The 27023-nt window shown below is 40.0% G+C and overlaps 1 protein-coding gene across 7 annotated transcripts in view; it reads right to left on the bottom strand.

The window, feature by feature from the left end:
• The window catches only part of LOC107226223 (neural-cadherin), a 54868-nt gene that overhangs the window by 17974 nt on the left and 9871 nt on the right, over positions 1–27023 (bottom strand). Inside the window, exons 2-15 of one of the 7 annotated variants that reach the window (XM_046730275.1) lie at positions 19721–21077; positions 18755–18766; positions 17774–17965; positions 17445–17691; positions 17139–17355; positions 16752–17028; positions 15801–16396; positions 14760–14906; positions 14444–14635; positions 11954–11965; positions 9827–10017; positions 5364–5553; positions 5094–5276; positions 4793–4982 (exon numbers count right to left, since the gene is read on the bottom strand). In XM_046730275.1, coding sequence (XP_046586231.1) covers positions 4793–4982; positions 5094–5276; positions 5364–5553; positions 9827–10017; positions 11954–11965; positions 14444–14635; positions 14760–14906; positions 15801–16396; positions 16752–17028; positions 17139–17355; positions 17445–17691; positions 17774–17965; positions 18755–18766; positions 19721–21017 — 3943 coding nt within the window. In that variant the 5' untranslated portion in view covers positions 21018–21077. Of the gene's footprint in view, positions 1–651; positions 974–4792; positions 4983–5093; positions 5277–5363; positions 5554–8809; positions 9001–9826; positions 10018–11953; positions 11966–14443; positions 14636–14759; positions 14907–15800; positions 16397–16751; positions 17029–17138; positions 17356–17444; positions 17692–17773; positions 17966–18754; positions 18767–19386; positions 19432–19720; positions 21078–27023 lie in introns of those variants that run through there. The other 6 variants (XM_046730276.1, XM_046730274.1, XM_046730279.1 and 3 more) reach the window with 6 other exon arrangements.

The raw sequence follows: 27023 nt of genomic DNA, 5'->3' as shown, positions 1-27023 counted from the left end.
GTTCCTCCCTTGAAAATCTGTTCACATATTGGATTTCAGTTCCCGGGGAGGAGGAACGTTTAGGGGTAAAAGAGGAGGTGAAAGTTTGGCGAAAAATTAACTACAGCTATAAGAGAGGGAAAAACTCGTTATGCAACAAACTTGACCAATTTCCACAACTCGCGAACAGTTCACGCCTCATATAATAAATTGAGCATCTTCTTCATAATTCTTCGATGTAGTGAAAAGTGGGTGGAAAGTATAACCGTCACGATAACGCGACGAGTTATAAGTCGCGTCTTCGGGCAAGAATTAGCATAATTTTGCATCAATTAAAATGCATCGCGTCGAACCTTCCTGCAGGACGCGGTTCGAGTAGGAAAGTTTAATCGGTTGTTTTGACGGAATAAATTACGCGGGAGTTATCGGTGTGCGTCTGTTAGTGTGCGGGCAATATTAATTGGCCGATAATTGGACAAAGCGCCTCGAAATATTATTCAAATTTCATTCGGCGACTCCCTCAATCCTCTTTAAGTAACTTTTGGGGCTGAACTTGCGTAATATAACCGTGATAAAATTTGTAGGCGCAATTTCTCGATCACAGTAATACATGTGCGGGAAATAACGGAAGAAAAATTGTTGAATGAAAATTATCGGCTGAGTTAAACGTACCGAGATAAGTGCTGTTGGTTATGACCCAGAACAATTTGAGCGGGTCAACCATTAAATCACGTTCATCACATAAACACCAAAGTATTCCAATGACGATGAATTGAGCGATAAACTTCGGACAGCGGTGGATATCCTTTTGAGCCCACCGGAGCGGTATCATTAATCGAGAAAGGTGAAGTACGTCGGAAAACTGCGATAACAATTCACAGTGAATTAATAGCGAGATAGAGAGAGAGAAAGAGAGGTAGGGAATTAGCGCGGGAGGCTGCGACGCTGCCTGAATTCCTTCGGAGGACGAAACCGCGTCGGCGATGCTGCGCGAGGCTGATCATCGTCTGGGGGATGAAATTCTACTGATCGCGATGGGGAAACTCGCCGTGTGAATCGAGGATGCTGGGGTTGAACGCAGGCGCGAAGAATCAGTCAGCGCAGAAATTCGCCGGCTCAGTCAATATATCGCTTGTGTTGGTCCTGCGAGCTTGCGAGGGCGACACGGAGAACCTGCAGGTGTGTTTCGCGGCATACGTACCGTGTCGAGAGTAACGGAAAGGGGTTGCCGGTGGTAGGGGGATATGGTGACGGAGAAATAATACAACGTAAAACACTGGCGAAAACGACATGAGGAACTATCGCGATGAGACCGTTCCACTCCCCCTCCCCCTCACCTTGGCCGTCCCCTCTTTTCCCCGGCACTCGATCCCGATCAAGCTCCGTGTCGAGGCTATAACCGGGACACAATTACCCCCCTTTCTTCCCCCCTCTAGGGTATACCGCCGTGTATCGGCCCCCGGGATGGATGGAATGGGATGTCGAAAAGCTTTTCGTCTTCACTTTTTTTTCTCTTACTGCACTTTTTCACTCCTAGGTGGGAACCGACCGCCAGTTTTTTATCCTTATTTTTCGCAACCCCTTTTTCTCTCTGCACCCTAATTTTTTTCCTCCCACTCTACGTGGCCTCTATGTGCTATATGGGGCCGATTTTTCTCCCTGTATCTCGACTCTCGCTTTTCTGGATCATATCGCTTTGCTGCTGCTGACGCGCGACACCTCGGCTCGGTTAATTAAATATAAAAGAAGCAGACTTCGGTTTAGGATTGTTTGTTTTTTTCTTTTTTTTTTTTGCTTTTTTTTCTACTTTTCGCATTTTTTTCCCGCATATGTATTCTTTCAGTTTCGCGAACTTGAATCGTTACGCGAAAACATGTAATATTCGTTCGGCGAATATTGTTTGCTGCCGCTACTGCCGTGCTGCTGCTGCTGCAAAGACTTTGCCGTGATATATGGAAACGGCGTTGAAGAATATATGCGTTATACGTGTGTCTATATAGCAGTATTGAAACAGCACTAAATTAGAAAAGTTTTGTCGCGTTAGTATAATTCATCTAATTCGACCGAACTTTGAAAGAAAGTTTTACAACTGACTCAACAAATTTCATCTACTTTATGGAGATTTCATGGAACTATGCTGCCACTATGTGTATTTTATGCTTTTCACGCGCCGGGATTTTTATGACAACTTGGAAAAATCGATTTAGATGATAAAATACGATGCGTAAAATGTTTATGAAACGTGATAAACGTAAAGAGCATTTCATCCTGATTTCACACACGCATTTCATACATGTAATCTTATTCGTATGATCATGATTCGTATGCTTAACAACCGAAATGAATAGTTATTAGCAACTCGCAACTTTTTATGAACAAAATTTGACAGTCAATATATTTATGCGGGGCATGAAAATATTGAGCAACGAATGAGATGTCTTATAATTTCATAAAATTTCATGGAATAATTCACGAAATACTGTATCATACATATATATGTGTAATACATATATACAATTTGAACATGAATTTCAAAAGAAGTTCCTGAAATCGACGTATCACTCAGAGTCGTAAAAAATATTTTAAACATTAAGGATATCAAATGTGCCCGACCCGTAATCCTTAACTCCGAACCACCGATATTTTTTCAACTCCGTTCAACCGACGTTTTTACCGCCACATCGATCGCCTTCTTCGTTGTATATTCATAAAAATTGTACAGCCAGTGTATTCAAATTTCGAATCAACATACATGTGGGTACTTGTGCGTAAACACACAGTCCACATTATACATAGGATACGTTATAGTAATGCGGCGATAAATGTCAGGAAAAATGTATGTATGTACGTGTGCCATCCGGCGTAGAGGGATGCATATTTCAGCGGTTAAACCAGGTCTGTTTTTTGTTTCGGTTGCGTTATGAATTGGCGATTTATTTTTTATTTATGCGTTAACGGTCTCTTTTTAGTTTCCACTTTTCAGGTTTCCACGCGCACACACGGATTGTCGTAGTTGGAGCGACGCGCGCGATGTGCAATGCAAATGAAGCGGTTGGCCTGTAGGTATTTATTTATTCTCCCAGCGTAATTACAAGCAGCTTGTGACGGCGGGCTGCAACGTTATAAAGCTATGTAACTGTAATAACGGCTGCACAAAACGTGCGCGCTAATTTCCATGCCAAAGTATCTGAAGAGGGAAAATAAAAATAGCGCTCCTTTTTTTCTTTATCCGCAGAAGACGCAATGAATCAATGATTTGAATTTTACCTCCCTCGAGGTACCGAATGGGTTGAGCATAAATTTCGCCGCGGAAACACTACAAGGGAAATCTCTGCCATCTTGGGAATCCGCACACCCTATTAAATTCTCTTTCTCTTACTACGAAGTCCCTCACCGCTAGTTACTTTTTCCCCCCTTTTGTTCCGCGGGAAGTATTTTCTTGCAGGGTCGTTACACACAGATATCATGTAGATACCCACGACGCGTACATATACATGTATACACGTATACACACTCGTGCTTAAATGCGTATTTCGAGAGTAAACATTGTCGAAAAACAGACACTTTGTCATAAAGCGAAGAGAAGCGGGGCAGGAAAAAAATAGGAGTAAAAATAAAAAGTGGAAAAAGAATGAGGGGAAGGAGAAAGAAAAAATCGAGCACCCCCAGAGAGGCGTGTGAAGTCGGGCTTGAGAACGCCAGAGGGATGAATTCATCCGTCATCCAACTGCGGCCTGGATATTACCGTCACGCTTTTCGGAATCAACGAATGAAAACAACTCTCACCAGGGAAATCACGGGCTAAATTAAAACGCAATAATCCATTATTACATCAACAACATTAACCCTTCGGGCCTGACGGGCTGCGTGAGGGATGAAATTTTAATTCCTTTAATTATCGTAATCGTCGTCATCGTTATTATTATTAATATTATTCACTTTTTTCTTTCAATACTAATCAATTATGTCGTCGTCGGTTTAATTAAATCCGTGAGTAATTATCCACGCCAGGTAGCAACCGAAGCGACGAGGAAATAATCACGACCCTGTAAATCCCGTGCTGTTCAATTAGCCTGATTTCACGATGTTAAAAACCGTTGAGCTGGCGGTGCAGCATTCTGCCATTTTTAATTTTGCAATATCCTATATCGCAAACAATAATCTAGCCATCGACAGTCAACTTCTAGGTAGGGTATATGTACATACATTGCCATGGTTCTTACATTGGTCATGTTGGAATTTTTTCGAGCTCACCTCATAAAAGTAATCAGTGTATAGAAAAAAATTCGTCGAAACCCCAAATTTGACCGATAACTCTAACACTCCCCGCCAAGCAGTGCGAATTTTTATATGGAAAAATGCATGGTTTGAAATTTTTTCAAGAATACCGTTAGTTACTTTAAAAACGTATATTATAAAAAAAAATTTCTGTCGCCATCTTGTAGGAAATTGAATGCTCTAAAAAAAAGATCTCTTGTAAAATTCTCGTAAATCTGATATTTATCACGTTATTAGCGAAAAATGAAGACAGTTTTCATCGACAGTTTTCTTAAAGAAAAATTCCACATGCATGCATTTTTCCATATAAAAATGCGAGTGCTCGGCGGGGCGTGTCAGAATTATGGGACAAATTGTAAGTTGCGACCAGTTTATTTCTATACATTTTAATTACTTATACAAATGTATTAAATATAAATCGTTCGGAAGATGAGGACAAGAAACCAGAGCGTCTGACTGCATAATACGATGAAAAATGAAAAGCCAAAGGGGCAAACAAACAGGTTGTGTAGTATGACAATTTCCACGGACTCACCAGAGTTGGGAAGCCCGTTGCTGTTCGGTCGGGCGGAAGGGGCGCCATCCCTCGCCTCGACTTCGAGGGCGTAAGCTCCCTGCTTTTCTCGATCGAATACAATCTTCGTAAAGACTTCGCCCGACTGCTGATTTATTTCGAAAAAGTCTTTTCCTTCGTTCCTGTCGCTCTCCACCACGTAATACGTCACCTGCGTTATCGCATCGAGACAGGCGTCAACGTTTTGTGTCACCGCAGCGTGCGCCCTTATCTCTTCTACCCTTTAATTAATTTTCACGCCTGATATTTTGCCGGCACTCACCTCGTTATTCGGGAAAGTACCGTCCTTGTCGATCGCGTTTACTTGGGTAACTTTCGTCCCGATCGGTTCCCCTTCCAGAACGGTTTCCTGTTCCCGTTCGGTGAACAAGGGAATCTCGTCGTTCACGTCCTCGAGCATTATGTGTACCGTTGCCTCAGAGGCGAGCTGCTGAGCCCCGTTGTTCTGGAAAATTAGTTTCAGGATTTAATTACTGCTCGGTTCTGTTTTGACGCGGGCCTATTTTTGTATCGTGTCATTTTTCTTTCTTACCTCGACACGAATCGTAAGATTGTACTCCTTTATGCTCTCGTAATCCAAGGGATGATTTACTTTTATATCGGCCCAAGTGAAGCCCTTGTCCGCCCTTTGCTGTAGGTAGAATGTGTTAAACTTGTTCGTTTGGGCTGTTGATCCTGGCATTAGGCTGTAAAATACTCTCGGGTTTCCCTCGATGCCAGAGCTGTACGGAATTATATGTTCAATGAGTTTCTGACCGTTAATCAATCCACGTCTGTATATATATATATATGTATATATAGGCATTTCTAATACGATAATAATACGTCATTTAAATCATACATATACGTATGTTCGTATTGAGAAAAAAAAAAAAAAAAAAAAAAACGAAAATATATCTGTATAAAGTTACTGATAGTGTTACCAAAAAAATAAGAAAAAAAACCACGCAAATCCGAATATAGATGTTACAATACGAGAATAAAGAAATTGATCGAATGAAATTAATGTTCATGTATATGTACAATATAAGTATATAGATATTTAATTATTATCATTGTATTAAAACATATATATGTTATGTGGTATATAATAATATAATAATGAGCTAATTGATGTAACGACAAATTATATAGGTACGTAGTATAAAAATGTCATGCATGGAAATGAGAATAAAATTATTACAGTAATGTCTATCGTATGTAAATATAACGTCTACCGTCTTCTAATTTGTATAATATCTTTCGACAACAAAATGTTTCATTAAACCTTTTACGCAAGTTTATAATACCTATACGGTAATTGATAACTTATATAATTTCGTCTACCCCCTTGACCGAACAACCTTTTCACTATCTTTGTCATTCTTCTTAGCGTTTTTCTTTTTGTTATTGATTCTTATTATTTCTCAATATAATAATTTTATTCAATGTTTACGCGTAAGCGTGACTACATTTTTTTGTTCTATGTTGCTCAAGCGATGCCATGAATGGAATTTTCGTAAAAATTCGCAAAAATGATTGTGTGAAAAAAACAGTTGAGAAAAACGAAAAAAAAAAAAAAAAACATTTGCCAATGAAAAACTTCCCAAGATATGTTGTAATGTGATTCGTTAATGCGAACGGTGAACGGTGATGTTTATTATTCAATGTGCGCCGTGGTATTAGAATTATAGCCCGCATACCAAAAATCAAACGTGCTTATTTGCTTGAAAAATTATTTATTCATTCATTCGTTTATTTATTTATTTACTTATTTATTCATTCATCTACTTTTTGCATACCAATAAAAAGGTCTGATGATTGTTGCTTTGATAAAACATATCGATAAGTCGCTCCAGTCCAGAAACCGGATTGGACTAATTTTCAGTAATAAAATGACTGTCGGTAGAACGTACCCCACAAATCGACACAGTATCCTTTCTACACTACGTGCGATATACTTACGTATAAAAATGAAGCACACGAATTGCGGAACGCAATTTTTTACCAACTTGATTTACATTTTAGTTTTCAATTAATTCAGCTTCTTTGACAAGGGGCATATAATAAATTTAAAAGATTTTCACCCAATCAAATATTGCAATATTTCAAGTAAATTCTGAACCCCTCCCCTTGATCGATCTCGACTGCAAATTGTTATGTAAGACCGTATTCAACCATAGGAGCTATGCGTGGAATTCAAATTTGTTACGTATTTAATTCGTACAAATTGCTATTGTAATAACTAATGGAGCTTGGCTAATTGTATACCGTATAAGTTGATGCGCTATGAATAGTACTTATGACTTTCAAAACAAAATCACGTGAAACGTATATGGAAACGAACAAAAAAACCGATTACATTGCGTACGTACAACGTATGTGAATAAAAGTTATATAATATATATGTTTTTGTATACATATATATATGTATATGAAAAATTGCAAAAAAACGAACCTTGTTATTAAAAAAGCCACTATATATAGTCAAGCATGCCCAAAAATATTTTACGGCATACATATATATATAAATATATATATATATATTGATAATTTACGATTACATTATTACTAACAACAACACGAACTAGTGGGACGTGAGTTTAAACTTAAACATATTAACGAAAAATAAAAGTAAATTTCAAAAACAAATATGACATGTAGACAAGTAATGGCGATGGTAATTTGTGTAAAAACAGCACCAAAGTATAAATAACATGGAATTAAAAAATGTCTTCTCAATAATATAAAACATGTATAGAAAGTAAGGGAAAAAAAGAATAATATCAAATACCTTCAAAAATACTATTAGTTACATTCGACATAAAATATCATTCTACCTAAATAGCTTGAATCACAGAACCCGTAGCTCTCATACTAATTTTAACAAAAAAAAAAAAGAAGAAAAAAACGATTAGCGTTCTGTATTTTAGCATCTGGCATCTAAAGTATCGTTATAAGCGATATACCTGTTTAGAATAATCCAAACCGTATCACCCGTAATTTCTATTCGTATAATTTGAGGGCCTGCACGCAAGCTGAGCCGTAAAAATTAACGATATTGCTAAAGTTGAATTAATTTCATAGGATTTATGCAACTGGAACAATTATTTCAAAAATTTATTGTTCCCGTTTATGTACTCTTTTCCAACGGTTGATTATAGTAATTGCAAATATCGGGCAACGCATTCAGGAAATTTCATCATCCCCTAGAAATGCAATCGTAAGATTTTATTATGATTTTCTGATCGATAAAAATGACGTGCAACAGTTATTAGATTGACTAATTTTGTCCATCCCGAGTATCGAACCATTCAAAGCCTCTTGTCCTCTCGTTTTCCGTACCGACAACCACGGACTCTGGGATTGATTTGATAAGCAAAAAGGAAAAGAAAAGAGTATCTACTCGCAACAACATATTTAAAAGGAATAAAAAATTGTGTCTCCCCGCACTTAGTGAAATACGAAACCGTGTCAAGTAATAAATAATACAGCGTTAATTTTTGCGACTCGACTCGAGCGTATCGCGACCCTCAAATTTATAGAGTACCACGTGTAATAAAAGCTTGCGCCTCGGTCGACACGCATGAATTATATGTATGTATGTATAATACGGTATACATGTATGTAACTGAACGACGGGATGAGAGGCGTAATGTAATTATAATAAGGCAGGTCGAGTGAACAGCCACACACCAAGAGACGTGCATTAACAAGTGTGTGGGGTTCGACGTAACGTGCATTATGTCATAGTTATATATTATGTATAATTTATATATTTTATATAATATCCATGTGTAATATGATATATTATAAATAGTCAAGTAAATAAATGAACAAATAAACGAATGAAAAAATCATAAAATAACAAACGAAGGAAAAAAAAAGTTTATGTAAATGAAAAAAAAATGTAAAAAAAAAAAAACAGGTAAAAACAAATTCCCACGATTGCGTGCAGGGCGGTCGTGCAGCTGCACGGATCATTAACAGTTGACAGACCTGGCTTTAACAGACACAACTTTAGCCCCAACGGCCATGTTCTCTTTACAGTAGATCGGACCATACGCTACGTGGTCCCATACAGGTGGATTGTTCGCACGATCCACAACGTCAATTTGTACCTCCACTGTTCGCGACAAGGGCGGGTAACCTTTGTCTTCTGCCATGGCCTCCAGCTTGTACGTCTCACGCTATGCCCAATATACGTTAGAATAGGAACAAACAAAAAAACAGAAAAAAGACCGGCGTTAGTACAGTACGACTTGCTCGTGATGAGGTCTCGTCGGAAAAAAGTTTTTTTTTTTTTTATTATTTTTGGTTGTTTCGTTTTTTTCTGCTTTTTTTTTCTCTCTGCTGCAGCATTACACAAGTTTCTACATCGCATTATACGTTCGTCGTATATATATATATGTAATATGCAGTACATATAAATTCGTACAGCGACGGTATGATCGATCTGCGACGCAGCTGGAGGCTCGGATGAGACGACAGGTCCCAATTGCCGTAGGATCCATGACCGTAGAGAGATCTCTGCCCTATGCGCTACACGTACAGATATATATAAATATCTCTTGTTCGTGTCTGGTGTGGGTGCGTGTGTGTGCGTGTGTGTGTGTGTGTGTGTGATTTCTTTTTTCTTTTTTTTTTTTTTTAAATATGTTCTTATTATTCCGGATATTGAATATTAAGAAGAAAACAAACGAAAAGTATAAACGGCTACGAATTATCCCCGAAATAGAGATAGATAGAAAGACAGATAGATAGATCGATAGATCGATAGATAGATAGATAGAGACAGGTATAAATATATATATATATATATATGAATATTTAAGGGAGAGAAAGAGATGCAGCGGGGGCGTCGAAAGGACCCCACGAATGTCTCTTTCTCCGGTAGACGCCGGTCTCGCTGTCTGTCCGACGGCTACATCACTATCATCATCATCATCATCATCATCATCATCTCACGCGCACAAGCCGAGCTTAATCTCTATGCTTTGGGCATGGCATACAAACCTGGCTTTTACTGACGTCACTATTGTACCCACTGTGACATTTTCTTTGATGTGAATGGGGCCGTATACACTAGAATCCCACACAGGAGGTTTATTGTTTCTGTCTACGACGTCTAACTCAACGTCCACGTCTGCATACGAGGGTGGCGTCCCTCTGTCGGATGCCCGCACTCTCAGGCGATACCTGTCTCGCTATTGGCAAAACATGGGCCGTCAAGATACAGGGTATTTGGGTAGTTTTGAGATTTTGATTGTTTTGTCTGTTCTCGTATTTTTTTTTTTTGTTTTTCTTTGTTTTTTCTTTTTTTTTTTTTTTTTTTTTACCTTTGCTCTAAGAAAATAATATTATACAAGAAATGAATGAGTGTATATATATATATAATATACATCAGAATGCGAAAGAATGTTTCCACCAATCATTATCATTTAATCATTTATCACGCGCGCGCGGCAATTCTTGTAGCAAATTTGTCAATTTATACCGAGCGATTCGGGCGCGCCAAGAGAAAGTTACGTATTGATCAATTTCGAACTCAGTAAACTTAGAATTTATACGACGCGGTTTTATCCTGGGGTGAAATACGAATTCTTTGCAATCACGAATGTAAAAATGTCCCGTTCTTCTGCAGTACGACGGAAAAAAGTTGTCGAGGTTACAGATTCTTGATAAAATATCCGCAAGAATGCGAATCCCTTTTCAATATTGAAATTCGAGGGAGTAGTAAGTTTTCGATCGCACGGCTGAACTTAATTTTATCAACGTAGAAGAAAAAAATTACCGAAATTCGTACCAAGGATCCTTCAGGATAAAAGAGAAAACTTTCCGTCTCGCGTTTCCGACTCGTTACAATTCCTTCCCCTCGGCTTTTGAAATCAAGTTTGAAAAAGAAAAAAAGAAAAAAAGAGAATAAAAATTTGGCCGCAGATTTGTTTGCAGAAATTATCATTGTGAAAAATTTCTCATGCCACGCGCCCGAATCACCGATGTATTTTGACACATCGATGTTACATCATCAATACTGAAATGCCATGCGTACGTACGTAATGAACACACAACGCGACGTATAACGTATAGGTATAGGAAAGATAATATACCTATATGCATAGACCGTATCATCACCGACCAAATAATATAAATTTTCGCGAAAAACAAATTTAAGAGAAAGACTTTTGAAAGTGAAAAAGTAAAAGAATCAAATCAGATCGACGTAACCGTGATGTATGGAAAAACGCGTAAGCGCATTGGTAGGTATCCGGAAAGTCGTGTATTAATCCCGAACGATATATTATTTGTACTTCAATAATTTCTGGAACACTCAAACAAGCGATTAATATCATCATTATAATGTTAATAATATATCATTATACAAGTACAGCATATCGAGGTATGTAAGAAGGATAAAAAAAAAATTCACATTTCACCACTGTAGCTATATTATGTATACGTATACCTATATGTATATACGTATACATGATAATTAACTGCATCCTAGAATTTGCTTTAGATTTTATATATACACATACTAAAGTATATAATATTATTTATGTACATCGTGTATAATATACATACAAGTGTCCCGACAATCGATAAACACTTGAACTAATGATTAACATTAGTGCGTGTATTTAAATTTCTGTACTTTTTTTCTTGTAATAATTTGTGCACGAGTAAAAAAAAATTAACACTGGCACAACTCAGATGTACCGTAATATGATAATTGTATAATTTTTGTGCAGACGTGGCAATGTAACGAGAGAAAAAGTCATGTACAATTTTTGAAATACGACTTGGCGGATACCTACTGTAGCGTCTATTGACAAATACGTATGTACGCTTGAATGGGGTGCGTACACATGTATTTGTTAATTGATTAATTTGCCCATTCGCTGAATGTGTAAATCAAGTGAAACTTAATATCATTCAAACCTGAAATAAAAAGATCGAGAAAGAAAAATCTCCAAACTGATCCGATCGATTAAATAATAGACAATGTAACATCTTCCACAAAGTATAATATTAAATCAACGAGAATATAATAGAATTATAATATAATGTAATGTAATATAACATAATATAATGATAGAATAAATTCTGAACAAATTGAAAACACAACAAATTCCTACTTACTGGAAAACAGCCCTTTTTTTTGTCATCGTCAAATCCGAAGAAAGTAAATGGTGCAATAAACACAAACATAAACAATAAGAACAACAAATTAGTCTTTTTTTTACAAAATAAAAAAATGCAGGCATTTTATACATGCAAGCAGAAATGCATTATACAAAGAGGCATCGGAAAACGGGTAAGGGTGAAAATATGACGACCCGTCTTTTTGGTATTTCTTTAACGACACTCAAAAACCGATGGACGTTATTTTCGTTGTTTTTTCGTTCACTTCTCTTTTCTTTCTTTCCGTTTGTCTTTTCTCATTTTTGTTTCCGTTCTCTTTCAATTGTTATTATTATTTTCTTTATTATTATTATCATCGTTTTTTTTTCTGGTCCGGTTAAAACAGCTGTATGCTGCCCCAATCACAGGAAGAAAAAATGTCACACCTCGGACAAGAATCTTATGTTCTACAAATATATGCGCTCTCTGCATGTATTATGAAAACGGTGTTGAAAAAACTGATGGAAAAAAAAAAAATTAAAAACTTGTCGGTTCATATATGTATTACAAACACATGTGTATATAATATATATATATATGTATACGTATATTTACACATACATATATGTATATATACATGTATCGGAATGTGAGCACCGAGATTTAGATGTTATTATTATTGTTATTATTATATTGTTATATAGAGAGAGAGAGAAAGATATGTATATATATATATATAGAGAGAGAGCGATAGCGAGAGATCCGTTTCCTGTAAAGGAATCAAAAAACACATTCATATAAAATATGGGCAAACATGTTCAAAAAATGTTTATGTCTGATGCACCACAAAATGCGTAGCAGATGAAGATACACCATACTCGTGGGGCTCAAAAAATGTCGTTCCCACCTCCTCCTGGAAGTTTAAAAAACATCACTTCCCTTTTGAAAAACATTTACATATTATTTTATAGTAGTCCCAAAACATGTATACACGTTCAAATGGCAGCAGGACATTAAACAAAAAAATTTTAATTTGTGTATATATATATATATATATATGGAAAAATATATATATATGGAAAAAAAGTTTGAAAAATAAGAAAAATCATCACGTTGCTTCGACGCCCGCATGTGTTTCTGTATCAATTATGAATTTATACACGTATACAAATTTTGTCTTATATATATATATATATATATATATATATATATATATATATATATATACGTATATAAATTATAACGTACAATTCTCTTGTCTTGTTATTTTATTTTTATTCGTTTCAAGGAAAACTATTTCCGTAATTGGAAAAAAAATTGGCAAAACTTCCGATATGAACAATCACTAGATATTTAGCTTCAGTGTTCTTTTTTTTGGATTTCTTTCTTTTTTCTCTTTCTTTTCAATTCCGTTTTCGAATTCTTTTTCATCGTTTCTTTTGTCATCTATTTTTATTTTTTTTTTTATATTGATACCGTTTCTTACACAAAAATTCTTTAAAAAATATCCAAACTGTATTCATTTCACAGTATCTTATAAATTCAGGTACGTGAAGCATTTAAAGGAAATCAGGCATAGCTAAGTACCATAGTGAACACATTGTGCATATCAATATAAGAATAATAATTAACTAGACAAGTGCCGTACAAAGGAAACTCATTTTGTTGCATATATGTATATAATATGATATATATCGTATATGTATAGATACACACACTCACATGTATGTAATATATATATAAAACATTCATATATATTACATACATATTAGATGTATATATATATGTATATAGATATGTATATATATATATATTGGTATAAAATCAATTAATTAAAATGTTAGTACACGGAAATACTTTCTTTTTTTTCTTTTTTTTTTTTGTTAATAGTTTTTTTTCTCTCACTAGCAACCAAATAATTCAACAAGTGTTAGAAACGTAATAAGTTAACGTAAATTCGAAACGTCGGCAGAAGGTGTACACACAAGGTATATAAATTATATTTATAGGTACATATTAATGTGCACATCATCATACAAATACATAAAATTTCAGGTACGTGTATCTGTAAAATTATGATACCGTGATATGTCATATATATTTTTACCAATTTCTTAACCCCGGTCTGTGCACATTAATAGATACACGCACACATACATAAATCACACGTGTATATTATACGAATAAAATATCTATATATCATGAAGTTTTCCTATAAATAATTCAGATTATTATTTCTTCACTTGTATTTTTTTTTTTTTTTTGCATTTAGTTTTCAACGAAATTTGTTTACGACTACTTAATAAGTGATCATACAAAACGAAACAGGTGTTAATTATAATATGTTTAGTGTTTGTTACACAGCATAGGAAAGGTTGAGAATGTCCGAGAGCGTAAATTGGTCGTAAACAAATTCCACAGATCGATCGATTATAGTCAGGGTAGTTGAACAAGGCGATCAATGATGTGAAAGAAGTAATTTTTTTCTAATGACAAATCAATACTCACGTCGAGAGCTTTCTTTAGAACGATCCAACCAGACTCTGGTTGTATTTCAAAGTATTCCAAATCGAGTGGATTCGTCGGTGCGGTTAGCGTGTAAACAATAGCACCGTTATTATCGGCATCCTCATCGGAGGCCGAAACTCTCAATATGTTTGTCCCAGTGCTAGCATCTTGTTTCACATTCTCAACGTATTTCTGCGAATGTAAATTATACGTTTATGTAAACCGAGGAAAAGCTCTCGGCATCACGTTACTCGTACGTTACTCTCCGAGAAATTATTACCAGTCCCCACCGATAATCGCATGCGTTTATATTTACCTGCCGATCAAACAGCGGCGGGTTATCATTGACGTCCGTTATTTCAACTGTAAACGAACAAACGCCTTCGAGCGACGGCTCTCCTTGATCCGTCGCTTTCACTGTGACGGATACAAATTTCCCATCATCCCCTTCCCGGTCGAATACCTTCGGAGAAATGTACGAAAGATTAATAATCTAGGACTATGGTTGGATAGAGGAGGATCGACTGGGAGTGAATTTAGGCAGGTGCAAGTGACAATAATTAGTTGCACGTGAAATTCGACGGGCGAATTTGACAGACGGTCGAGGAAGAAATGGAGACCGGAAGCCCAAGGAAACCTCGGGAATGCTTTTGCCACTTAATCGAACTGAAGCCACACACTCTTTCACGAGGATCTTTTTTTCAGGCAATAGTATTCGGTTGCACGAAGTGAAATCTGCACGCATTCGTGTGCAATGCACTTTTCTGCTGCACCCTTGCAACTCGAGTCGCTGATACTGCAGAAACTTTCGCAATCTCACCTGAATGAAACGCGGATGATATTGTGAAATTTACTGTTTCGGAAGGATTCGCAATTTGGCAAGCTTGGGAAGGTGGAAATTTGCAAATTATCATGTACCCCACTGTCTGACCGTAACTCGAAATTTCATAGCGACATCGGTTATTACGGTCTGTTTAAAACAGCCACTGCACGACGACAATCGTGTCGGGCAGCTGTTGCAGCCGTTTGAATTGGGTACGTTGGAATAATTGCAATGGCGTATTGTTACATCGGAACCAAGAGCGTCAGCTGTAATGCACTTAGGTAACAGCCGTTGACCCCGGCATTCAGGTCACGCAGATATCAACGGTCGAGAGTCGTTCACGAGGCAAACAATCGCACGAACCGATTCGAAAACTTTACACTAGTGATATTTTTACAGCTATAAGGTACAAGCATGGTGCATCGGAGGTTTGAAAATGGCAAGAGAGATTCGAACGGATCAGGGCGAAGACCAACGGTTACAGGAGCAGAAAAAAATCACATTCGGTGCGATTGTTTTATAGAATAAACGTACCTTGTTGGTTGAAACTTCGCCTGTTTCTTCGTCGACGGTGAATTTTGTCCCCTTCTGATTCGGCTGCTGTACAATCGAGTATTTCACCTGCCCATTGACACCCTTGTCCTGGTCTGTTGCCTGGACCTTGATGACGGGACTGCCGTTCGGAGCACCTTCCTCGACCTTCGGGGAGTAGGTTCCACAGTCCTTGAAGACCGGCTTGTTGTCGTTGACGTCCGTTATGAAGACGACGACGACCGCGGTGCTCGTGTGGATGGTGGAGTCACCGTTCAGGCAACAGGCCCCGTCGTCGAGAGCGGTCACGTTCAACTCGTACTTGTCTCGGTCGAGGGAAATCGATTTACCGTGGAGACGAATCACCCCGGTTATCTCCTCGATCACAAACTGACCCGCCGACGTTCCGCCACCGACAAAACCAAACCTCACCGTGTCCCCGTCTTTGTCCGAGGCGACCACCGTGGTGACCAACGTGTTCGGACCCGCGTTCTCGTCCACGTTCGGAGTGTAAACTTGCTGCGAGAATTTTGGCTCCTCGTCGTTTTTATTCTTCGTGTAAATCCGCACCGTCGCCGTTCCCGTTTTCGACGGCTCTCCTGTACGCAAAGAAAATTTTTAGATTTCATTACCTATTTTTTTCACCAGATAGTACGAATAGGAGAATCGTTTTGACAATCGAGATGGTTCGAGGTGAAACATTGATCTGATCACTGCTGTGATATTTCTCTGACAAAGCTTTCACCGTGGCAATTTATTACGAAAAAGAACTCTGCCGTAACTTTATCAGCCGCTTATTGATTAACAGAATTATCGCGACATGCTGTAATCAGACAGTGAACTATGATCGTTCTTCCTCGGATCTTTCGACGGATCATAACTCACGAAACTCTTTGCGCAGCTTTGCGAGTGGTGAAAACAAAGGTTCAACAGCGAAATAAGTGAATTTCTTACCCTTGTCTTTGGCGGTTACAATGAACTCGTAATAGGCATTGTTGTTGTCGGCATCGAGTTGCTTGTTGTTGACTATAATACCGTTCGAGTCAACGCTAAAGTGATCATCCGAGACGATGTACTCTATCTCCGCATTCGTCCCGGAGTCCGAGTCCATCGCTTTGACTTTCAGGATGCTGGTACCGAGCGGAATATCCTCGTCGACATTGTGAGCTTGGTAATCAGGCAGCTCGAATTTCGGGGCGTTGTCATTGACGTCCGATACTCTAATAGTGAGCTGAAATTATCAGGCATTAAAAGCGTGAAGTATTACGGTCAAAGTAGGGATAATCGAACGGTAGACTCTCCAACCGAACAGGGTATCAATTCGGCGGAAAGATTGCTCACCTCGACGGACGTTGAAAATCCTCCCGAGTCTTCAGTTGCTGTTACGACTAACGAATAAACGTGGGGCTGTCTGACGTCCTCGAAGTCCAATTCCTTGGCCAGTTTCACTATGCCAGAAGTCGGACCGATGTTAAAAGTCCCAGCCCCTTGACCCTGGGCTTTCAAGGTGTAGCGAATTTCTCTGTCGGCGAAAGACTTCGCCTTCACCGATATTATGCTGTACGAGGAATTGAATGAAATTGATAATCAGCATTATTGATTTTTATTTTCCCACAAGGTGGCGGAAATTATTTTAGGCATGCTCACTCGGAGTCCTTTCTCTGATTCTCTGGTATCTCGGCCTCGTAAGATGGCAGGTAAAATTGAGGAGCCCGTTTCCCACCGACTATGGAGAGTCGTTCTTCGGGGGTGGATTGGTACCGCCTGTCGTCCACTCGTCCGTTCTGATCCTCGGCTTTGACGTACAGGACGTATTCCATGTCCAATTGAAATAGATCCGTACCTCGAGTCCGCACGACACCTGATCGCTCGTCTACTTCGAATCGACCGCCGGCTGTGAAACGGAATGTCAGGCGTTGTGAAATTGCTCAAAATATCAAAGAATTTAAGTGATAAGTCGTCTGGGTTTCGCTTACTTCGATCCCTGACGATAAAATAATGAATGTTGTGATCTGTGTCAGGATCTCTTGCTTGGAGTGTGAAGACCGGAGTATTCGGCGGCGCGTTCAGCTGAACCACGGCTTGCATGGGCAATGGTCGATTGATAAATCGGGGTGGTTCGTCATTGACGTCTTTGACGTGGATGATAACGCGCTGATTATCAGTATCTGGAATTATCGGAGGCCGAGAAATCAGTGTAAGGTATTCCCTGAGGGAAGGGAATGTTAACTTCAATGTAATCATACATATAAGAATAAGTTTAGAAAGCGTTTAGATGGAAAAATAAGACAACCAAAATTCCGTAGATACTTGTTAAATCTTAGTTGATGCAAATCACAAATGGATGCAGAAATTCATGAAAGACTAAGAATGTATATATATATATATATATATATATATATACACATATATATTATATACTGTAACGTTTGCGGCCTTTCTCAAGAGCTGCTCTGCTCGTGGAAAGTGCATCGATTGTGAGTTCACTGCAGAAAGATGTTAGTAATGATGTGGTTTATTAAATTCGAGCTATCTCGAGGGAATAGGGACAAGAAAGATAAGTATTGCATAAAATTATATATATAAATAACATAAAATTAATTTCGTTCTACGAGAATCTATGTTTAACCGTGAAATTGTCCTAGCTAATCTATTGTCGCCTTCTTTCCCCTTTTCCTAATTTATCGATGAATTTGGTCAGTTTGATTCGAAATTATCGTGGATTCTATTCTCCAGCGTGGTACTTATACACTCGGTTTATTATACCGATGTTTTTGCGTCGTCGTGTGTAGAGGTTGTCCTGCTCATGTTAGGTTGGTTCTGTTATGTTGATCTATCATGCCTGTCTCGGTTAGGTGTACGAGTATGTCGGATAGCCGGTACGTTGCAATACATACATACATACATATATATATATATATACATATATATATATCTCGACATTTTTATATACTTACATTTCAGTGCTGCTATTGCCAGCGATAAAGAAGAATGATATTAGTAAAGTGTGTGAATAGGTGTCATTCACAGTACAGTATGCATAGTTAAATAGAAGGAAAATCAATCGGTTCTCGCATTGTTTCGAGTCCAAGAGGAAGACGATGCACACCTTTGGAGCTAATCCAAAATCTGATGTTCGCTCAACGAACTGGGAAACAAACTCTAAGACTGAGTAAACAAGATTACGATACTTATCCACGTAATATTGTGTAAATTTTGGCGCCAAATCAGTTTTTGTTACGTTCAACTCGTTTTACTCCAATTCTTTGAGAATATTGCATCAAATTTTGGAAATACAGCACTGTAAGCAGTGTGCATCTAAATAAACTCGCATTGGTTGAACTCTGCACAAAAATGGAAAGCGATGTTCGATTTCGATGTGACCGTATTGATTAGAAGTTAATGCGATGATCGACATTAAAAGGACTGCAGAATGAGGCGAGAGCAAAGCGCATCCATGGCGTTTCTTGTTTTTCTTCGTTGAAAGCAAAAATTAAAGCCGGTGAATTAAGAGTCGACAGATAGCTTTGACGATTGCAGTAGTTAGAACAACCAGCCGATAGAAATAAAAATAGGAAATACTATGTACCATGTGGGAATCGACAGAGGAGGTCGAAATGCTTGGCGCACCATCCTTCAATAGAAAATACCGTATGAAATAGTAAAACCATATGCCTCGGACGAGTATCGGGGTGCATTGAAAAATATCCATTGTAATTTAGCCTGTAAGTTTTTACCCCAATTTCGATCCCAATTTCTTAGACACTCGTGATCGGAGATTCAGAACGTAATGGAATGGGGTTTGATCGATGGGGCTGACATAAATAAGGACCGATTTACGTTCTCACGCCCCAATTAGGGGGTATAAAAATAATAGGACAATCTTCGTAGTGTGCAAGCTGAACGGAAAATCATTTACTAACCACCAATGCCTGCGTTATTGATTATGACCCAGAAGTCAATGGTTTTCTCGGGCCCAAGTTCCTCGTAGTCCCACTTCTGTCGGACCCTTACGGATCCGTTTGCCGTGACGGTGACCCACTGATTCTCATCCTTGATCTTGAACGTTTCCCTCTCGGTTTCCTTCTCAAGCTGAAACACGACTTTACCTTCTTCCTCGCCGCTGGTCTCGCTGAATTCCACCTTCTTCGTGGGTCTTACGGCTCTGGTGACCCGTCGTTTCTCGATTCTATGCTCCTCGCGAATCGGTATCGATGTGACAAACTGCAGAAGGACCTTCGCCGGCTTCTCGCTGATCCTGCTTGGCGTTCTAACGTCGTGGGCCTCGATCATGATTTCCACCTCCATGTCCTCCTCCAACGAACTCTGAGGGTCTCCCGTCAAGAGGATCTCCCCAGTTTGCGGTACGATCACGACGAGGTTGCTGGGCGCGACGAGCCTGTAGGCGAGTTTGTCGCCGTCCGCGTCCGTCGCCCGGACCTTGCCGATAGTGGAGAACCTCTTCCACTCGGCAACCGCGTCGTTCGGCGACGCCCCGAGGTTCGTCGGTTTTATGACGAACCTGTAGACCTCGCTCTCGAATACCGGGCTGTTATCGTTCTCGTCCAGTACCGTAACTCGCCCGCTGATCTTGGACCTGCTTATGAAGTCGGAGTCGGAGGCGTGGATGACCACCGTGTAACTCTGCTTCGTTTCGCGGTCCAAGGGTCTCGACGTCACGACTCTAACCCCCTGGCCCGAGCTTTTCAGGGTCAAATTAGGGCCCGTGTTCCCGGTCCGCGTGTCCATCAAAACGAAGGGCCTGTCGCCGACTTCGGGCAAGATCTTGTAGTGGACCGGGAAGTTCCCGGACGCGTGTAGCATCGGGAAACCGACGACCACCGTCTTCGCCGGGGCATTTTCCGCCACCTCGCCGTCGCCCAGATGCCCGTGAGAGAATGTGAGCATGTTCTTCCTGTCGAGCACGTAGAGGTGGAGGTCGTGGGTCTGGGTCCGGTTGCCCAGCTCCTCGAGGACGATCAGGTTCACCGGCCGGTTCACCAGCGGCGTAAGATCCGAGGTTGTCATCACCATCCCGTTGTCAAGGACCGCGAAGTACTTTGAGAATCCCGTCTCCAGCAGTCGGTAGTTCGACGGCTCCCGACCCGCCCCGTGGAGCTGCTTCACCTCGAAGCCCGGGTAGACGTCGTGGGGCAAGACGGACACCTTCGACCTAGCTGGCACCGCCAGGAGAAGTGCGCTGACTATTACGCGCCACATCTTGCGGCCCGGCTTTCTTCCTTGATTTCACCTTCACTAAAGCATGGGTGGCGTTTGGTTCTGAAACAGATGTAAAGATGGGTCGAGGTCAGAGCTTGTTACCAAGATGAGGTACAGTGTGCGCTGTGCGGTGCCTTGTTATACACGCGACAAGTGAATTGAAGGGGGGACTAATCGTTGTGCTTCTGTGTATCGCCCGGTTCAATTATAAAGAGCGAAACCGTTCGAGCCTGACCAATTTAATAAGAGAGCAGGCACCCGGAGCCTGCACATCGCTACCCGTCGGACGGACCTGACCGGAAATGAGTCTGGGCGCGTCCGAATCTACCATTGTTATTTACAATTTGTTTAATGCGGCACTACGATCCCCCTGCACTTTGTCTCCGATGGTCCAGCTCGACTGGCAGGACCGGATGCGAGGCACGGGTTCTCCTCCTCAGGCCTATGCTCAGAGATTTCTCTGCAACCAGCGTCGTGCCAACGAATGAAGCTAAGCTAAGCGAAGCTAAGCTGCCACCGTCTGCGAAGTAAGACTTGGAAAGAAAAAATTTGTTTTTACTATTGCTTCTCAAAGTTTGTCGGAGGTGCGTAAGATTGAGTAAAATTGACGTCAAATTCCCTGGTATTGTCAAAGTAGAGTCAACAATTTCAAAATCGTTATACTGACGAAAACCTTGGAAAACTGTGTGATTTCTTTTCTCCTTACGACCGGAAAAATCTTCAATTTTGATAATTTCGATAATATTATAATAATGTTACGACAATTTTATTGAGAAGCGATGTAGAAATACGGGGCATATTTTCATTCATCATTTATTTCTTTCAAACTATCAATGAAATACCTCGTTCAATTTTTCATACATATTTGTCAGCTCTTGGCAGAGACACTCGTTGGATTGCACAACGTCAATAGTTTTGTTAGCCGTTTCAATATTAGTCGAAAACGATAGAATTATTCGAAAGTTATACATACTAGCTTTAAAACCCACGCTCGCTAAAGCTCGCTTGGAGTCGGATGCCTAGTGTAGCTGGTTTTTGTGTTCGTGCGCTCGCTGCGCTCGCTTACTCATGGTCAGTGTTTTTCTAGATGATACGAGATTTACCAGATACCTCACACCCTCGCTACTTGAGGGTTGTTCAATGGGTAATAAATGTTGGTCCGCTAGTCCGTGAAGTCGAGGTTCACCAGGTAGCGGACCCGGAGCGCAGGAACCACAGAAAATTACTGGTAAAGGTCAAAAGTCACCAGATCAGAGACCTGGACAGCCAGAACTACGGAAAATTAGTCCTGAAGATCAAAAGTCACCAGGTAGCGAACCTGGAGCGCACAAACTACGGAGCGCTTGTCCTGGAAGTCGAGTTGCACCGGGAAGCGGAACCGAAGCGCAGGATCGTGGAGGTAGAGAACCCGGTACTCGAAATCTGCGGAGCGCGATTCTTATACGTCCGCTCTACTGCGCGTTTGTTTCCAGACTGAAGAATTTGGCTGGCTGAGTTTAGATCGATCACGTCAAAGGAAAAAAAAATTTGGGTGACATCACTTTCTGAATATCCGAACATCCGAAACATTCAATCTTTGGTTTCGAACTTTAATACTATGTATGATGTGTGATGTATGATGTATGATATAATGATTATAATTGACAGCTTTAAAATTCGTAATACGTCTCACGGTTATATTTAGATATTCGCGATAAAATTGGTATGATCAAAATTTTCTTGGCAATCGTAATAAAAGCAAGGACTAGATGAGAATAGAAAGTAAAATCGCAGGAGAATAATTGCAGAGGTGATAACCGCCACTGACATCATTCTCGTTGTCAGAATGAAGATGGTTCCCGACGTGAGAACACGGAATGTCCGGAATATGCACCGTCCGACTTTTCCTCTCGTTACTTGCTCCACGCCTCTCTCTGTCTCTCTCTCTCTCTCTCGCTCTCCCTCTGTCTTCCTCTCTCAAGTGCGCACGCCGCATTGATGCTCGGACAAAGATGTGTGGGTATAACGCAAGCAAGAGGGCCTGGAAGATGGCTGTGTAAGGTCAAGCCGTGGAGAAATACGATACCTAATCCTTCTTGAAACATATTAAATAACTACTTTCAGCTGGGATCAACCGGTGCTCGGTACTCGGGAGTGAAAAACGATACCTGGCTCTTTCTCTCTCTCTTTCCCGCTCCCACTTTTCATTCTTGATCAAATATACTTGTCAGCCGTGGATGGAGATACGTCTTAACGGAGTCCGCCTATTGCCTACCTCGAATCCTAAAACCCCATACTATTGCAAACGCTCAATCTTATTTTTGATAAATTGCCGATATTTACTGCTGGGAATGTAGAGTCGAATTTGGCTGATTACCTACAAAGAACTTTACCTGGAATTTTCCGGACTTTATTTGTATGAATCAAACGTGATATTTCACAGGATCTCTTTGATACTTTGTTTGTATAAGTTCATCTTGGTACCGAAGATTGTGTATTGGAAGACACCGTGCTCTTTTTTGGGTTTCGTAGAAATCTAACGAATATTATAAAACTCAATATAATTTTGTGATCAAACTTCGGAGAGCTGCAGGATTTTTAGAATATGAATGAGTTTCAAGAATTATTAAACCGCAAATACCTGCGTTGAATAGACTCTGCTGAGAATTTCTTACAGAATTTCTAAACGACCGATAGTGAGTCGCGACTTTCAAACGTCGGCCAAGTTTCTACGAAATTTGAAAGAAGTTATATACATCCCGAAATTGATACCTTATAAAATTTCAAGGAATTTCGTTGGTTTCCACAAACGAGTTCGTGCATGTATTTCGATTTCCAAACGTGTTTCATCCTTCATTGTCCGACAGATATGTATTACACGTATCTCATTTCGCTTTCACATGGTGCAGTCATTGACTCCGTTCTGTCATGTACAATATGAACAGCGGCCATTTCACAACATTTGACAAACAAACAAAAAATTCGTTCGAGAAATAAACTGTAACGACGAGATTTTACGGTCGTCACGCGAGAATAAAAATTGATGAAAAAAAGGGCGCCCAGCAGTAGCACACCGAAGGCGTATATGTACGTACCTACGGATTCGAGAAGTGGTGTAGCGGTTCGAAACGATAAATATTATGACAAAGCTTGTCAGGATTTGTTCCGTTCGATCATTGGAGCAGAGAGCGAAGAGGCTCCCCTTTGTCTGGATGTATTTCGCCCTCTATTTTTTTCTCTCATTTGCCACGCCAGTAAAGGGCTTACTGTAACAGAGCGACAGGGAGGAAGAATACGAGACGAAAAATCGAAGAAAGAAGCTGCAGAATAAATGAAGAGCGTACAGCAACGCCTGGTTGGCCCGTTTCCGTTTAACGTTTTACGCGAACTGACGTGCGGAGGATACGTGAAGAAGAAAAAAAACGAGTCGGAAACATAAGCGTAGGCTGCATCGATCTAACTCGGAGGAGCGAAGGGGAAGAGTAAAAATCGGAAACGCGAAAAGGGCGGGATATTCGTATGCCAAATATCGTTTCGCCGGGGTCGCTGAAGGCAAATAAAGCCGAATTCGCTGATTGGAAAAATGTATAGGTACAGAGTTTTCGTTGCGTTGATACTTTTCGTACACGCTTCAGCCTCGCCGCCAGCCTCGCTTACGCCGAATTATTATAATCGAGCACGATGAGAGCTGCCCACGTTTAGAGATCGCGTAACAAATTAGCGCCGCGTCAATTAAGCCCGTTTGAATTATTCCACTCGGTATTGTTTGCGCGAACAAACACCCCGCATCGTTGCGAAATTTGTTAACCGACATATTTTTAAGCTCGACGTATCACCTCTTCATCTGCATGAGAATAATCGCGATGTAACTTTCCTCACCGTTTCCGGTTGCAGCTGCAATCTCGTTTACGTATATCCCGGCCCGGCGCTCGCTGTTGCAGCTTGAGAAAATAAACGAAAATTAAAGTGTGGGACACGGCGCGGCCTCTGGAATCATATTCCGGGGCTTAGACTACACGCCGATTATTTCCGAAAGCCGATTATTTTTTCAACGTTTCGAAATCACCCCGTTAAAACCGCGTATTAGACCTCCTTCGCTTCTCTCTCTCTCTCTCTCTCTCTCTCTCTCTCTGCTGCACCACCTACAGCATCCCTCATCTCGCTGAAATACCCTCATATACTTACTCCTTGGTTATTTTATCGTCCTTTGGCATGGACTGATTAACGCTTTACGATTGATGGATAACCCGATTCCACGACGGCCAGCAGACTCGAACCGCATCAACGTAATCACTGGTCATCAATCCGCCCACGCTAACAACTCGATTATTTATTCTTGTCTGTTACTACGGTGATTGCCGTTCAAATCGTAAATTACTCTCACCGTCCAGATGTTATCAATACGAGATGAACATTCGTCTGTGCATAAACTATTATCTACTGGCTTATATTATACACATGCAGCTTGCTAATCAACAGACTTCGCTATATATTTTACGAATTAAATATTCACCGCAATCTGCAGTATCTTTCCAGAAAATTGTTTACAGATACGCTCATCCCGTGATTATTTCTCACTAATGTCTTTGCGAAGTGATTTATAACTAGCAGATTTTTTCCCATTCAATAATCGAAATGAAATAATAAAATAGTACACGAAATAAAGTAATTGGCTCCTGCATGAGGATCTGAAAAGTTATGTATACAATAACAGAAAATCAAACTAAAATAATAATAAGTTCCTATCGTTTGTAAAACCAATTATCTGTCTGGCGGAAACGATTGAATCACAAAAAAAAAAAAAAAACGAAGCGATTTTCAATGAATCATTCAACGGTATATAGCATGCATGAAAAACAAGAGAAGAAAATAGGTAACTGGAGTTTCAGCGTAGAGACGAGAAAATATTTCATTAATTCCGCGCCTCTCTTCTCTTCAGAAATCCGTTATTTATTGCCTTACATATGTACAATAATATACGCTATCAAAAATCTATGTATGTACCTAGCCAAATAGTTTTAATATCGAGCCGACAAGTTTACGGCGCAGCGTTTACCGAATAATGCAGGCGATAAATCGCTTGCGAAAAGTATCTAGGTAGGTATAACAATATAATCGGAGGATGTTGGAAAAGTTTTATTACGGTAAAAAAATTTCCCGTTTATCCCGACGTGTATGATATAACGGTGGAAAATAAAGTGGCAAAAAAAAAAGAGGAAAAATAAATGACCAAAAATAAGAAGAGCCAAGAGCAGGCATAAAAAAGAATTTAACGAGAGAGTTCGAGTTTACAATCAATTATACCGAAACTTGGTACTCGTATAAGAGTTGTATATACCTATACATATACGGGGATTACAAACCGCGAAGTATCAAGGATGTGGGGTTGAGACGAGGGGGTATGAATAAAACGTACGTTTCGCAACTCCCCAATACCCGCGGGCTGCGCAATAATGGAACCGGAAATTGTCGTGACCAATGAAATAATCGTCGGCAGCCGTTTACGCGACTATGTGCGTATAACGACGCGTGGCCATATAAGCTAAGAAATTCTCCAGTGATCCAGGGCTAACCACAGCTGTCCCCGTAAACTTCCCAGGCAGTGAAAAAAAAAATCAATGAGAGGTTCACCCGCGGCTATATATGCGACAGAGCCGCCGCCTCCGCCGCCGCAGCCGCTGCACGGATGATGGACTAGATGCCAACCCCCATGCTCCGTTGCATGAGGGACCCAGACGTAGAAACGGAGGAGAGAAGAAAAAAAAAGGAGCCGGAAGAAATGAAACTTTTTCATTGCAGGCTGTATCTTTTTTTTTTTTTTTTCTTCTTGTCTTTTCCTTTTCTTTTACTCGTTTTATACTTTCAACCCGCCGTCGCGACCTCTTTGACGAACCTGCAGCTGAGTGTTGAGAGGACCGCTACGCGACTTATTGAATCGGTTAATTCAAATTGTACCGAGGACTCGTTTAATTGCTCGGACTGTTTGCATCACGCTCTTGCTGATGCGCGTTCACGAGTTACGTTTTG

Source organism: Neodiprion lecontei, chromosome 2 (assembly GCF_021901455.1).
Source record: "Neodiprion lecontei isolate iyNeoLeco1 chromosome 2, iyNeoLeco1.1, whole genome shotgun sequence".
Classification (NCBI taxonomy): domain Eukaryota; kingdom Metazoa; phylum Arthropoda; class Insecta; order Hymenoptera; family Diprionidae; genus Neodiprion; species Neodiprion lecontei.
The sequence above is the reverse complement of the archived record's forward strand: the minus strand, read 5'-3'. Positions and strand labels throughout refer to the sequence as shown.